General features: G+C 36.7%; 1 protein-coding gene across 1 annotated transcript; it reads right to left on the bottom strand.

Moving 5' to 3' along the window:
• Positions 1-253: 253 nt before the first annotated feature.
• Positions 254-14,403, bottom strand: LOC136829307 (juvenile hormone esterase-like). The gene is made up of 12 exons (XM_067087672.1): positions 14,313-14,403; positions 12,925-13,122; positions 11,889-12,041; positions 11,576-11,723; positions 11,221-11,406; positions 10,759-10,967; positions 9,053-9,203; positions 5,075-5,253; positions 4,615-4,768; positions 2,426-2,558; positions 1,952-2,066; positions 254-702 (listed from the first exon to the last, which is right to left on the bottom strand). The coding sequence occupies exons 2-12, from the start codon at positions 13,114-13,116 to the stop codon at positions 547-549; spliced, it is 1,776 nt and encodes a 591-aa protein (XP_066943773.1). The 5' UTR covers positions 13,117-13,122; positions 14,313-14,403; the 3' UTR covers positions 254-546.
• Positions 14,404-16,206: the final 1,803 nt, after the last annotated feature.

Here is a 16,206-nt window from a genome sequence, read left to right as displayed (position 1 = left end):
ACTTACTCGTATACATACCAACTCGAGACTTAATATCTTTCAGTTCTTTTGTTTTAAAGAGATTCAAAGAATACTTAGGAATGAGAGTGACAAATGTCGAATTCCAACAGAGTCAGTTCTGACTCTTGCTATTTTGTCAATATATACAGGAAAAGATTTTGCTGGGTAGCCCATCTTAAAAGTAAAAATTGTTGATAATCAAATTCAGAGGAAAACATTGTATAGGGAAATAAAGGAAGAGAAACGTCGGAAGACCAATTTCAACCTTTAATCAACTCTGTACAGTGTGACCTGTGAAAATGTAAAATGAACGTCAACGGAGAAAGTTCCCAGAACAAAAGTCTTTGTTGACAGAACGTTCGTGAGGGCTGTGGGGCGAGCGAAGGGAACTGAGACGTGTTCAAGGACAGGCGTGTATGCTGCACACACACTTTTTTTTTTATCTTGTATATCTAGTGAATGTTGCTGGATATAGCGCCTTGAACTTCATTCTTATAAATATTGGTCCCCAGTATTTTCAGCTATTACATGAACACTTTTTGACTGCTACAGCTCATCTTTTCTCTTGTATTTCCTGGGACCGTTGATATTTTCCGCTCCAGTGTTTCCTTCCATCAACGTTTGAAGCTGCTCTGATGAAACAGAATCTGGGTGCAATACATAGTTCAGTTTTGTTGGCAGACTTTCTAGGAACTTTCGTACCTGTGAAAAAGAAAATTCTTGCTATGATAATGATAATAATATTGTAACGGATACATAAAAAAATTAAGGATGGTTTTCAAATAATTAGGCAGTCTATCAAGACCTCTCCGCAATGCACAGGGAATTTTGCTAGAATGAATAACTTTAGACTGACTATATACCAGTTCTTTAAGATTCAAGAAAAATAAAAACCCTTAGCTAACTTGAAATTGCAAACAACTAACCCATAGTTAGTTTTCTTTGATTCCCTGTAAAATTTTTAAATTAGCTTCCACCTCTCACTTATTTGGTTGAATAGGAATATTGTGGTATTGTTTTTTATGTCATACACCTATCAACCTATGATCCATGCTTTTAGTCTAAGTGTCACTTTTAAGCTTATCAATCAAGACATTGCTCTCCTTGAGCGCATCGGTCCATTGGTCACAAAGTTTTCCTGTCATGTGTCATTTTTGAATTGCTGTCCACTCATGTGTATTTTGAAAAGTTCTTGTCTTGAAACTTTTGAAAAAGTCTCTTACTGCTAGAACAGACCACCATCTGTCTGCTTTGATATTCGTTCAGCCAAGAGAGTCCTTTCAGAATGCCTGCCCAGTGTGGTTTAGATACTTTAAATTAATCCTGCCCGGTTATCTATACCTGAGAGACAACATTTTATGCTCTCGCTTACTATGAAGTCTACAGAACAACAAGGTTTCATGTTTGCCTGCATTCTTATCTGGAGTCTGACTGAAGAGTCCCAGACATTGAAGTATTACAGAAAGTTGCAGAGACCAAGCACCTCATCACTTTAGCCCTCAAAAGCCACTTATTATGTACTTGTACTATATATAAATGGAAGTTAACAAATGATATCTCTTTTCCCATAACTTGTAAGATTCTTTAATTTCATTTGTAATGACGCTGTTTATACTAATATTAATAATATCTCATTTTATATTTGTTAGTTGGTCATACCCTTTGATTACGACTGCTGATAACAAAGCCAAAATGTGGAACCTACCAAAAGAAGGATTTTTACATTTAAATGAGAAGATGAAAGAGCACAATTAGAAGAGTTCTTGTCCTGTGTGAAATTACTCGAGTCTAGAAGTCATATTGTAAAGAAAAGCTGAAAGAATATTACGCTAGGTTTTGTAAATTGTAGTAGGGGATTTCAATGCCAAAGTTAGTCTCAGGAAAGATATACAAATAGGACTGCTTATGGTGCTTGATGTCAAGAAGAGCTACAGCATTTTTTTATTATTACCTCCTGTCTCTTATCATCTTCCATGAAGGGTGATGGCACAAGAGAGAGATGAGCAAAGTAATCTTCACTAGCAGGGTTCCAAGTGAATCCCAATGAATTATCTGGTGTTGGATTTCTGCAACGAAAGATTAATATAGTATTGTATAAGCAGTCTTTTTTTATTCTAGTTTTTATACTGACCTTGAGTTATATTTCTAATGGTATATTTAATTTCCATGTAATCTTTTGTGCGAATTGGACCAATTCGCAAGACTCAAGAAACTTTTATCTGGATTGGTGGTTTCAACAAACTCAGGATTTTTAGAATAATATAATCACAAAGAAAACGTAAAGTAATTCTGACGGGTTTGATACAGTTTGAGAGACATGGTACCTCAAAACCTGGCTTTACTGCAGAATACAGCACTGTCATCAATATCATCTTCATGTCAAAGATCAGTCATACACAGGTGAGGAATACTAACTGTTACTTACCCTACTGCAGCAAAGTTATACCAAAGCTTTGTAATTATGTCTCTTAATCTCAGATCCTGTTCTCTCTCAAGAGGCTTCCAGTAAGTCTCTTTACCAGTAAAAAGGTAGAATAAATCATCAGCATGACTAACCCCTGAAAAGGTTTTCAGTGTAAGTGAAAGTTACGAAATTAATGGCATTTGCTTCTCTGAAACAAATTTTATGGGGAATTGTACCATTCGATTCCAGTTACTTATGGTTAAACATGTCTTCTTTTGGTAGTAACAGCCAAGGCAAAAAATTCTGGGTACATGTGAATGAAAATGTAAATAAATAATAGTCAATTTGTTCAGCACAAGAGAACCAGTCTGCCATTAACGGAAAAGAAGTTGGGACATGGAGAAGGTGGTCAAATATTTGAAATTTTAAAGTAAAAAGCAAAGAACAGGGGAAAAGACTAAGCAAAATTGGGGCAATGTATCTTCTCACCTAGAATGATTTTGTTCAGCATTACTCTGAAAAAAACTTGGAAGTAGTAAATGAAAGGAAAGTGGACCTAATTAGCGCACCTATTACCCAAGACAGTTAGAGTGCAAGGTACAGAATCTGTGGTAGAACTCATGATTTGAAGATATAGTTAGATGACCATCGCCTGAAACTAAAGATGGCCTATAAAATATCCCAGCTAAATAAAATTTTGATAATGATATTCTCATAATATATGTAAAACATATGTGGAAGAACTGATCAAAATGCTCATATAGTCTATGAGCTTCTGAGTCTGGCATTTGCAGCATTAATCGTGAATGTGGAGTTGGCATAAAGCTCTTGAGAGCAAAATACAAACTAACATGCACAGATCAAACAGTAGACAGTGAAATGACAAAGCTGAAGCGAATCCAGGCTGGAAGGAAGGGTTGGGTCCTCAGTTATGTGCAAGGCCTTAATTCGACTTACCATAAACCTAACTACGCCAGCCCTACTCAATGCCAGTTCCAAACCCAGATAAATAGGGAGGGATGGAGTCAGGAAGGGCAGCCATCTGTAAAACATCTGCCAAAACTAAACATGAAATTAGCCGTTCCAGAGAGAAACAGATGGAGGAGGATCATTAAAATCAGCGATCGTTCTAGGAACGGAGCTTGGAAGAAGAAGGATTCGACTTATAAAGGCATATAAAAAGTCTCCCAAGACGTGAGAACAGTGCTTAAATCAAAACACACAAGAGCTTTCCATAAATATGACTGGAAAGGGGCACTGAGCTTCCCAGAGACAGGCAGACGCATTAATCAATTTCAGAGACTTAAATAAAGTTGACTAATGATTTGATTAGTGTTTGCCGGAGACTGGTCAGTAGATTTCTGAAATAACTCACTTTTTTCTCTTCTGTTCTATGAATGATGAAGCATGAATCAAGAACAGCCAAACAAGCGCTATAGTCAACATTTTTATTCCACTGGGACGTTTTGGCTTCAACACATCAAGCCATTTTCGACCTAAATAGAGGCAAAACACCAAAACATAAAATTGTTTTGCTTGTGTTTTAAGTCGAAAATGGCTTAATGTGTTGAAGCCGAAACGTCCCAGTGGAATGAAAATGCGGACTATAGCGCTTGTTTGGCTGTTCCTGATGGGATAAGATTCCCTAGGAATCAATCTCTGGTAATTGGCATGAATCAATTATCCTGTTAGTCGTAAGGTCCACTGCATTAATTACAGCACAGCAAATGTTTCTCTACGTTTAGCAGTAAACGCCTACTTTAACCGATAAATTGTTTGTCTTGATGGTTCATTCATCTGCCTTCAGCAGATTATTACGTTAATGTGCATTCTGTTACTTAATTACAAGAAATTATGGGAAAATGATTTCCTTACCAAATCTTAAATTGTGATCACATATATTACTTGATAGGATGACAGTTTGATACTTGTTTGATTCATGAGTTGAATGATCTTGTTTTGGAGTTCCGACGAGGTCCATTTTCGTTTATCAGTTTACTCGTTTCTCCATTTATCGACTTTACTAGCTATTCATTCATATATTTGATATCAACTAAACATTCATTCGATTTCCCCTTCATCTCCCTTTCATCTTTCCCATGTAGGCATTCAGTTTTTGAGAATCTTGTCAGCCAAGTTCATAGCGTTTAGCTTATTCCATAAGAAGTTATACAAATAATGGTTACTTTGACTCCCGTATTTGCACTTACATGCCTCGCCAACATCTGCACTGTAGAAATCGCGGATGGATCGCTGTCCTCTGTGGTTTAACTCATACAGATAAATGGGAGCCTCATGAGAACTTTTGGTGTGGAACTTCGCAACCAGATCATGCCCTAATATGAACTGCCAGTGACCATACATCTGTAAAATGAAATACCAAAGCTAATTAAAGATCTAGCCTCATCCTCTAGACGTGTTAGTAATAACAGTTGAGTCTAAATATTGCGGTAGGATAAAGGGAATGCATGGAAAAGTAGAAGTTACCAAAATATAGCTGTTTTATGTAATTTTGCCTAAAACAGTGGTAGGGCATCGACAAACTCAGTTCCTCGAGAGACTAAGTACTGTGTGTGGTAACATTTCTGAGAAATATTAACCCTGTTTCCATGAAGAAATATTAATCCTTCACGGGTATGCAACAGGAAAAGCACAAACCACTTCACTTACTTCACAAAGATTATCAGCGTCTTCATTACTGACTTTTACCCCGCCAACATAATAATCAAAGATTCGCCGAGCTAACTCTGCTGGTGATGCATCTCCATCACGGATATCTAGTGAGGCTGGTCCCATCTCCTTGAAGTTATTCAGGAGGTCTTGTCTGAGAGCCTCATTCGAAAATAATGCTGGAAAGAAAAAGATGTGTTAATTCTAGGTATATCGTTATTCATAGGTTTTAGTTATATTTACATTATTTTGTCGTATTTGGAATTTTGAAGCAATAACAACACGTTTCGACAAAAGTAATTTACAAGGAAAGAAACTCTTTGGACTTACAAATATCAAAGGGTAGCACTCACTGGTTATCAGTGGTGGTTTAGGCATGCAGTTCCCAAGAGTCAGTTGAATTATGATTACAATTTTACCAAAAAAATCAAGCCCGGCTTCGTGTAACTTCTCATAGGAAATATATTAATGAAGAATAACAGCTTGGTTTTAGACATTACTCAAGATTAGGCTTTGGGTTTAGTGCTCGGCCTTGTTAGCTTGGTCTAAGATACAGATTAATTTTTTTTAATTGTTCAGATGATAATACTGGTTGAAAGTTAGTTGCCAGCATTACTAAGGGCAACTATTAAAGGAAAATTATTTCATCAAATGAAGATTGCAAAAGGTGGCTGTCTTCCAAGATAATGGCTATATAGATGTAAAATACAACAAAACCAGAGCATTGCGCAAATCGTGAGATAAAGTTTTAAAACTCCAACAAAACTATGATGATCGGTAGCGCGTCTAGGACACTGAATTTCCCCCTACCCAGATATTTTCCTGGACAGTGGTTCTTTAACCACAAGCAACTCACTGAGAATTGTAGTTGTCATTCTTGATTGCAGACTCCCTTTTGGTAAATATGTCCGGCCTTTTCTCTTAAAGTTTCTCAAAAATCGTTAAACTGAGATAGTCTTCCAAGATTTCTTGAGCCAATCATCTGAGAAAGTGTTTTAATTCTTTGATTCCTTCATTTTAAATATCATTCCCTTGTATAGTCTTCTGCAGTTGACATCTTAAATTGTTAAATAATATCTTAAGTTTTGTTCAGTTTCTTATCGCTGATCTCGATATTACTCTCTGGAAGCATCATTCAGTTAGCTTATTGTACACCATATATAATATATTTCGAAATTTTGAAGATAATACTATCCACCACATAGTTCAAGGAAAGCAATTCATTCGAAAAGTCTTGCCTTTTCTCCTTTGAGGTTCAGTACCACACAGTCTTTCACAATTTGTGACCAAATTGTGGAATGAGCTTCCATTGGGGGCAAATGTTTTTTCGTTGAGTTTAAGTTTGTTTCATTTTTAATTTTAGCAATTATTTTATAGTTTAGTTTACTCTTCAATTCTTAATTGCGTTATTTGTACTGGGTTTTTTACGAACTTGGGCCTTTATGCTTGTAGCATTTTGCATTTCCAACGAATGTTACACATTTTATTGCAGTAATAATAATAATAATAATAATAATAATAATAATAATAATAATAATAATAATAATAATAATAATAATAATAATAATAATAAATTTTCGTTCATTATGACATTTATCAGGTTATTTTGAGAAGCTAACTTTAAAATGTATATAATGAATTTATTTGAAGCTATGCTGCAAAATACTTTGAGTGTGTCCATTTGCTTGTCATTTACCACCGAGACATGGTGTACATCGTGGAACAACATCTACATGTTATCAGAGAGCTTCACGAAAGAAACGTGGTAATCCACATATCAGACAGAGATTTCTTTGCAATCACAGTTGATCAAATTCATGAAGTTAACGATGCAATCATTAAAGATTTTAGGGGATCTCCAACAGTGACAAGATGAATAGTAACAGGCCCTGAAGTAGCTGTCTGGGTACCTGAGATGAAGATGGACAAAGAGCTATAAATGTAAAAGACCACAAAGAGACTGCTAAAAAGTGAACTGTATCAGAGGAGTCAGCTGATCTTGTATTAGAAGCAAGAAAAAGCCAAGCTGGAATGATGGTAACAGAACGTAACGAGAAAAGGAACACTACAAGTAATTTACCTCAAATCTGCAGTGTTACAGTCATTGCTTATTCTACAAAGCCCCAAAAGAGAATAAAGTAACTTTCTTTAAACATAAGCCGGAAATGAGAGGATTGAAGTCAGAGATGAAAGAATTAAATGATTACTGACTTTCCTCCATACTCTTCATCTCACGTCATAACAGAAGGTGGGATTTGTAGGATTCATTTAAGCATGAGAATGTTCCGCACTAGTCAAAGTCTATGACTCAGACAGTGTCAGTGCAATCGTAACTGTAGATAATGTCCTCTTAGATGCTTCTTGACCTAGATAGTGGGTGACTTTTGGCCAAAAGTCCAAACTATATAGATCCCAGTACACTAAGAAGTTTCAAAAACACGTCAAGAGAAAACACATGAAGTTTTATTCTTGTATGCCTTCAGCAAGGGATACATTATGCAGCATCCATGGCAAAGCAGTCTGCATGGCAAACATAAGGCACGGGGGAAGAGGTCTGAAGCACATTTTTACAACTCATTCTGTGTCCGCCTGAAGTGAATGGTAACGTCTTTCAAGCTCTGAAGATATTAGAGGTTTTAATATATGAATGGTTCATTGCCGTCCACCCGTTACTGAGATCAGAATGATTGCGTTTGCCAAAGCTCAAAGACCTGGTACTCTCTAAAACATACCAGAATGCAGTACATAGCAATCAAAAACAATAAAGTCATCCTACTGTTGATGATTCAAACATGGGAAACCTTCTCGAACGCTATTGCACGTATTTCAAAATGTGCCACTAGTTTGCCAAGTTTGGCCGCAACTAAGAACGTACTCAAAAGTGCAAGTAAAACAGCCATGGCCTCAGCCACAGTAAGCATTGCAGTGCTCAAGCCAAGTTCACATGGACTACTCGATACTGACATCATCATCAAGACTGCAGTGCTGCGCTTGAATGTCATTTTTAGGTGAACGAAAGACTATAAGGTTTTGTTACAAGTAATGGATCTCAAAACACCCTTCATTTTTACTGAATGTGATACGCTTGTAAAGTATTAGTGGAGCACTGCAGGTGCTATATCGCAGCAGATCTGGTGTGGGCACGATCTAAAATATTTGAAAAGGTATCAAGATGTCTTTAATCAGACTGTTCAGTCAATGCTGAATTTTATAAACCGAATGGCGGATATCTTAGAAAAGTGCTGCAATATTGACATTTCAAGTGTTGTCAAGAGCTAACCAATCATATCATTCACTCTTGTACTCATTCCGATAAGGTGCTGTTATCCTCATTTTTACGTGTCATTGAGCACATTATAATTGATTCATTTATGCGATCTGGCGTTGAAAGGCCCATTGCTATTAGTGATAAAGAACATAAATAGATGAAGATCGGTTTTCAATGCTAGAACAGATATTTTCAAAACAAAGGTAAAATAGCTGCACAGTGTTGAAACGTTAGCATCATCCAGTCAGCTATTCGGACTTGTAGAATTACCGAGACTCCTAATATGATGTTATGGCACGAGACCCTTCGATTGTTTATTTTGCGACTTCTCCAGTTCCTCAAACAGTATCAAATAATAGAAACAGATTACATTTACTGTCTAAGTTAGGAAATACATCAGACATGTGTAACTTAATTCAGGAAACATTTTTCTAGATCATCAAAAGAAGCTTCGGACAAGAGCAGTTGGGCTAGAAAATTATGTTAAAGAGTACAAAGAAGTAACTAATTAAGAATTTTTTTTATGGAAGCAATAGAACAGTACCAAAAGGACAGGTGAATATTAGTAAGGAAAGAATATAATGGAAAAGAACTGAAATGAAGAACAATTAACTCAGGGCAGTGTTAAAGGTCATAAACAATATAAAAAAATCTGTAAAAACAACAACTACCAGAAAATTGATTTTCTAAATTTTAATTTGTGTACTCACGAAAGGTACAGAGTCCTCCTTCGTGGGAAGTAACACCTGACATGAGGTGTACTTTGTTATACCGGCCTTCTTTTGTCAGGACTTCTGGTCCGTCTGGTAAATAATCCCCGTCCACTCTTGGACCCAGTAGGACAGGATTGAAGTTCCAGTGCTGAACGAAAAAAGATGGTGCACAATAATTGAAATGTTGCAATTTAAATACATTAAATTTTCTTTTCCAGTGGAATTAAAGAGCTAAATATGATATCATTTCAATCATATAACAATAGGTGTATTTTAGTAGACATCCAAGGGTGAGACATAACAAGAATAGGCCTAGTTGAAATACTTGTTTGTAAAGCTACCCAGAGAGGGCGAACTAAATTTGAGTGAAGTAATTGCCTCTCATACTGTATCCTTAATTCGAAAGTTGTATTAAGGTTAAAGGAAGGTACTTTTAGAATATAGCCTGTCAAGATATTTCAAAGTTTCTGACGACATTAAGATCGTAAGGAAGAAACATTTTGCTGAGATTTTTCTACATGTACCACTTCTGCATTTCAAAGGTATTGCTGTCCTTCAAGATTATGATTTAGTTGTCTTTCATTTTTTTTGTGTGTCATGAAATACTAGTTGAATACTGGATCCTTTTAACTAAAAGAATTGAATGAAAATGGAAGGGCTTAGAATCAAAGAACATGAAGAAAATTTTCATGTTTGAGAGAAAATATGTCGCATTTTTTACACAAAAGTACAGACAGAAACACACGTGATTGTGTGTTGATGATTTCTATCTTATTCACTCAGAAGGGATAATTCGAATGAAATGTTGTCTATTGGGTCATTGCTGAGTCAGGAAGTTGGGGAAAATTCGCTGGTATGCAAGCAGTTAGCTTGCCCAGGTAATTCCTGGGTGCAGTTGCTCTCAGGTTCCAACTTCTTTTAGACTTGTATGGCCCAGTGGATAACGCCCTTGCTTTCCACCTGAGAGACCTGGGTTCGATCCCGACGTGAGTCAGAAATTTATTTCTGTTCCACACGTGATTGTGTGTTGATGATTTCTATCTTATTCACTCAGAAGGGATAATTCGAATGAAATGTTGTCTATTGGGTCATTGCTGAGTCGGGAAGTTGGGAAAACTCGCTGGTATGCAAGCAGTTAGCTTGCCCAGGTAATTCTGGGTGCAGTTGCTCTCAGGTTCCAACTTCTTTTAGACTTGTATGGCCCAGTGGATAACGCCCTTGCTTTCCACCTGAGAGACCTGGGTTCGATCCCGACGTGAGTCAGAAATTTATTTCTGTTCCACACGTGATTGTGTGTTGATGATTTCTATCTTATTCACTCAGAAGGGATAATTCGAATGAAATGTTGTCTATTGGGTCATTGCTGAGTCGGGAAGTTGGGGAAAACTCGCTGGTATGCAAGCAGTTAGCTTGCCCAGGTAATTCCTTGGGTGCAGTTGCTCTCAGGTTCCAACTTCTTTTAGACTTGTATGGCCCAGTGGATAACGCCCTTGCTTTCCACCTGAGAGACCTGGGTTCGATCCCGACGTGAGTCAGAAATTTATTTCTGTTCCACACGTGATTGTGTGTTGATGATTATATATATATATATATATATATATATATATATATATATATATATATATATATATATATATATATATATATATATTTATATACTGGCCAGGATGTAAGAGCCAAGCCTCGCTGCCATTAATACGTACAATATGATCCTGAAGGCTAAGGGTAAGATTAACAACATCAATCCTTTGAAGGCAAGAGAGAAGGGACTTGCTGGGATGCTCACTGGGCGCGCTGAAACCTTGGCAATCGAAGCGTTTTCCCGTGTACATTGCTACTTCCCTAAACGCACCACCCATTGCCCAGGGGTTAAGTAGTGTTCCAGACTGCATAATTGCTCCAGAAAAAAGCCCTGTGAGAGGAAAGAAAGTTGGACAGTAATCAAAGCGTAGGTCTGTCAGGAACACTGGAAGTCCTAATCCCCATCTAACATGAGAGGAGAAATCCAACTGTAGACTGACTAATTTCCTAATTTTTGTCAGACATTACTTATTTGCAAAGTCAGACTTGAAACAAAATAATGATCTTAATCATAAACATGCCATAGAACCACAGTTTGTCTTTATAAAGGAATTCTTAATGATTTGCAGTTAGTTTGACCATACCTTCGGAATAAGGCGAAAGAACATGAAAATGAACAGAGGCCCCACCGGCGCTTTCTCCAAATATAGTAACACGAGTTTTATCACCACCAAAGTTATGAATATTCTCCTGTATCCACTTCAGAGCTAACACTTGATCTTTTAGACCAAAGTTCCCAGGGATGACGTCATCTTCGGTGGACAGGAAACCTGTGTGGACACATCCGTAATACTCTGATTATCGCAAATTTTTTTTTTTATTAAAGCAGATTGGTCATATTTTCTGACAAATACCTAGGGAATGCCTGTAAAAGGTCATTACCATCACATAATTCATTCTATGGAAATGGTCTCTACAACAGGAAAAACGAACACCCACCAAGAATCCCAAGTCTGTACTGAATCATAACAAACACAACTTCTTCATTCATGAGGACGTGTGGTGTATACCAGCTGACGCTGCCAGCGAAAAAGGCTCCGCCGTGAATGAAAACCATCACTGGTAAGGCAGCATTTTCTTCATTTGGCTGGAGGGAAATTCAAGACATTATAAGAAACCATTTACACAACAGAACTTACGATAACTAAAAGCTCTCCTTGTGAGGAGTCCAATGATGACGTTCTTTCAGAATGGATGTTATTTTGTGCATTAATCTCATTTTGTGCATCAGCATCAGCTTTTCAAAACTGACCTTGCTGGTAAATACACTTAAATAAAGGCAATCTTCATTTCCTTCATATACTGTCTTCCTCAGTGTGGCTTCAAAAAATTGTATTTGTGAACAAGGTGCGGGAAGTACCGATCCATCCTTTACACCACTCCAACTTTTGACAGGGACAGGGTCCTGAAACAACGGTTGTTGATTCTTAGTACATATTACAGATAAAAACGTAAGGATGATTAAAATACATACTTTCACATCGTGAGAATAAAATAGAACTGTAGGTTATCCAACCTTAAAAGCAAGTAAAAGAATATGACCTAAAAGTTTAGGTAATGAATTATCTAAATCTTACAGTGCACAAAACCACAGAAATGAATCCAATATATAACTCGGAGAATAATGAAATCATGTACAGTATTACATCATTCAATAATATTCAAAACAAGGCATTTAAACACAGTTTACTTTACTTAAGCGTGACAACGTTTGTCAGTTTCATTGCAAGTACATAAAATGTTACTATTTGGGGAAGACTAAATTTGACTGAAAATATCTCACAATATACGTTGATAATATCATGAAAGACAGTGACTGTCAGCCTGTAATCAAATTTTTATATTCCTGCCGTAGCAGGTTGTTAAGAAATTGCCTGCAACTCTCAGTATTGAAAGACTTGATGAGGAAAGTGATACTGAAATGGATTTTACAGAACTTAAGTGGTATGGCAATTATCTTGCGCACTAAAGTTGAACAATAACAAACTTCGGTGTAATCTTGAAAGACGGTCTTCTGAAACTCACTCGCCAAGTATAATAAAAACTAGGTCAGAAGTTCAGTTCCTTAGATGCTGATCAAGATGGAGACTTTTGTGATGAGGTCGCAAATAGTTTGAGGTACGGTGTATCTTCATCAAATTCTCTCTCGTATCACGATGTGGAAAAATGCTTGCTAAGAACCTGTGTTACTAGTTTTGGGGTTTTTCGGAACTCTGCTTAAATGCATCAAGAAGGATAAGGCAAAATTATTTCTGCTGAATTCTTTGAAATCAAACAAACGAACTCACCTTAAGTCGAAGACTTCCAGTCGGTGGTTCTGCATAAGGCACAGAATGGAAAGAATAAAATGGGTTTCCTTTCGTGGATTGGTCCTTGAGGCCAGAGATCTTTCCTAATTGAGTTGAGACGATCACACTGTCATTTGCCTCTGACAATACGATTGTAGCCAAGATCACCAGCAAAAAGCCGAAGACTCCCATTTTGACCTTTCATCCAAGAGGAAAAAATGTTTTGTTTTAGAAATTTACATATCTGATATGGATAATGTGTGCTAAACGGGTGCAAATATATTGAATGATAAATGTTTTAGATTACTTGTCTGTGGAATAAAGAAAATGAACATACGTATCCCATATTAATATACAAATAACCACGGCAAATTTTAACAGTGTTATAATCGGGTTTTACAAGAAAGGAAACCAAAACTAGTTTGTACACTCAACTTGCGCAGACTGAAACTTACAGGCAAAAATATTATGTAGCCAATGACTGAAAAGTGGGCTAATGAGAATGGAAAGTTAGTTCCACACAATTGCACTTAAGGTGAGAGAGAAGAAAACGCATGTCTGAGAGAAAGGTGAAAATTTAAGTAAAAGGAAGGGTTGTAGTAAAAAGGAAAAGAACTCAGATAAAGGAACTTTTGTTGAAATATTTACGAATGATCTGCTAATTAACAGCTGAAAATTATGCTAATGGATATAATATCTCCGTTAATAACATTACAAGTTAGCAGAATGTTTTAAATGTTTCAAGATGCATAATTGGGTATAATTCCGAACTAAGCTTCATTAGCGGATCCAGAAAAATTTCATGGGGGGCACCAATTTTTTTCATATTATATATACGCATACATATATATATATATGTGTGTATTATTATTTCTTTAAAATCGACTTTTTAATTTTTTCCATATTTTTATATTTATGTTATTATCTAAATCCTCAATATTATTATTTTACCATTATTTTTCATGGGAGGGCACGTGCCCAGGTGCTCTCCCCGCGATCCGCTTGTGCTAAGTTTACTTAGAATGAGGTCTGATGGAAACACAAACAGGAATGAAAATGTCAAAGATAAGAGTCACTAAAACGGAAGCAAGAAGAAAACTTCAGGGTTTTACAGAAAAATAAGAGAAAATCGCCAAACCAAGGATTCAGGGGACAGAGAAAACGCATAAGCTTCAGCTTGACGTCGATAACAAGGCCTCCTGAAAGTGGGGATCAACGCAATATTCACAGAGAACATTCGCTTCAGCACATTCTCAGTAGATAAAGATTGTCTCCAGTGACTTCGATTAGATCAGAATGGCGATGGAAGACATTTTACAAACGTCGCGTAGGCTATTTTTCTATGTTTTAAGATAAAAGAGAACATTGTTAAATCAAGAATTTCTCACCTACGACAGCAGTACTGAGCCAACGCACCCACAAGCTGTCACTGGCCGGGCTAAGGTCTTCGCCGGCATTTAAAGGCCTGGGGTTGTGGGGTAGGGGTGGCTAACGACACGCAAGATCTTGAGCAAGATAATGTTAAGTATTTGCGCACGTTTAAAGCTTAATGCCTCTTAGACGCGCGAGATTCGTTAATACCTTCATTTGAATTGTCATTTGAAAATGATTAGGCATCAGAAACCATGCAAAATGAAGAAAGGATATTAGTCATTATGGATTAATGGACCGTCAAAAGAGAAATTTAGCCTTGTTGTTGAGCTTTCTCCAATCATAGGCAAAGCAAATGCCAGTCGTTAATTTTCATTCACAAAGAAAATTGGTTATCAGCAATCACTACAAATGAGAAATAGTCACAACTTTTGTGTTACTTGCGTAGCAATCAGAAAAAAAATTCCATAGTTAAAAAGCAATTCGGTTACTGATGGATTCTAAATAAAGCGAAATGGTCTCTTATTTGCCACCAATGCCGAATCAAAATGCAGTCCTATTTATTTTTGTTCATGCTTCTTGCAGCAGGCTTAGCTGTTTACATACAAAACAGAGACAGGGATGTATTATGTCAAACCTGTAAATTAGAGTATAATTATGTTTATGACCTAGAATTTACTGTACTGTCTGTGTAGAGACTTGCCTTGATGATCACAGAACACTGTGAATAAAGAAAATTACACCAGAACATGGAAACATTTTCCTTTGCATTTCAACTAGACGTGGCGTAATTTTTTATTTCGATTTTCAATATTTTCAGCTTTTGAAAATAGTTTCCATTATCTGGTCACAAAATATCCCTCCACATTTTCGTTTTCGTTTCTGCCTTAACTGTTTTCCTTATATTTCACACCAAATTTTCTTTCGAAAATGATTTGTGAAAGTGACCTTTCGTTTGTATTTTCATTATTTACTATTAGATTATGCTACTAAAGCAATGTTACTCTAGTTTTTTACTTTTCAGTCTAAAAAAAGGAGATTTCTGTGCCTCAAAAGCCTGCTAATAAATAATACAGCTAGCAGTCGCTCAACCAGAAATGAACTCGAGATGAAAACTAGAATAAACAATTCTTTTCTTTACTTTTATCTTGCAGAGAAGTGTCTGCAACAAGCACCAGCACTACAGGATGATGAGCAATATCAGATAAATGGAAATTATCATACGTGTCTGCACAGCTTCTCAATGCGTTACTGGCAGGTTTCAGTGAAATTAGGTGGATGGACCGGCTCAAGGAAGGGATGATTAGGCCTTGAGATGTATCGAGTGGGTTCCTATAGGTTTTCCGCATGGTATACATTATACAGGGTGTCCCATAAGTCTCCATACATAGGAAAAATAAACGTTTCTTGACGTAAACCATTTTTACTTATATAATATGCTCTGTATGACTGCCATTTTGTCGGGAACACGTTTCAGTGCGTGTCCTCCACTGCTGAAGAGCACTTCTAAGAACATCTGGATTTATGTTTGTAATGGTGTTTGCGATACGTTCCTTGAGATGGTTTATGTTTTGTATCTTTACCAGATACCCCATTGCCTTTAAATGCCCCCAAAGGTAAAAATCAAGAGGGGTAAGGTCCGGGGATCTGGGAGGCCACTCCACAGGACCACGCCGACCAATCCATGCATGTTAGAACCATATATGTATGGAATGTATTATGTCTCTTATGTATGGAGACATATGGGACACCCTGTATATAATATATATATATTATATAATATATATATACATACATACATACATACATATATATATATATGACATTATCGGTATCCTTGAAAGATTGTAAGCCACTTGGAGATCGGTGTGTACCAAGGATTCACATGTACCCTCCCAACAGAGAACATGG

The sequence above is a fragment of the Macrobrachium rosenbergii genome, chromosome 44 (genome assembly GCF_040412425.1).
Source record: "Macrobrachium rosenbergii isolate ZJJX-2024 chromosome 44, ASM4041242v1, whole genome shotgun sequence".
In the NCBI taxonomy this organism is placed as follows: domain Eukaryota; kingdom Metazoa; phylum Arthropoda; class Malacostraca; order Decapoda; family Palaemonidae; genus Macrobrachium; species Macrobrachium rosenbergii.
Note: the sequence above shows the minus strand (reverse complement) of the source record. Positions and strands in the feature narration are given on the sequence as shown.

Bases quoted from the DNA above. Each gene is read 5' to 3' on its own strand.
- LOC136829307 (XM_067087672.1), bottom strand. From the start codon at position 13,116: ATGGGAGTCTTCGGCTTTTTGCTGGTGATCTTGGCTACAATCGTATTG. The intron at 2,559-4,614 runs GTAAGTGCAAAT...AAACCTTTTCAG, and splicing joins TGCAGATGTTGGCGAGGCAT to GGGTTAGTCATGCTGATGAT. The intron at 703-1,951 runs GTAATAATAAAA...TCTTTTTCACAG, and splicing joins AAGATGATAAGAGACAGGAG to GTACGAAAGTTCCTAGAAAG.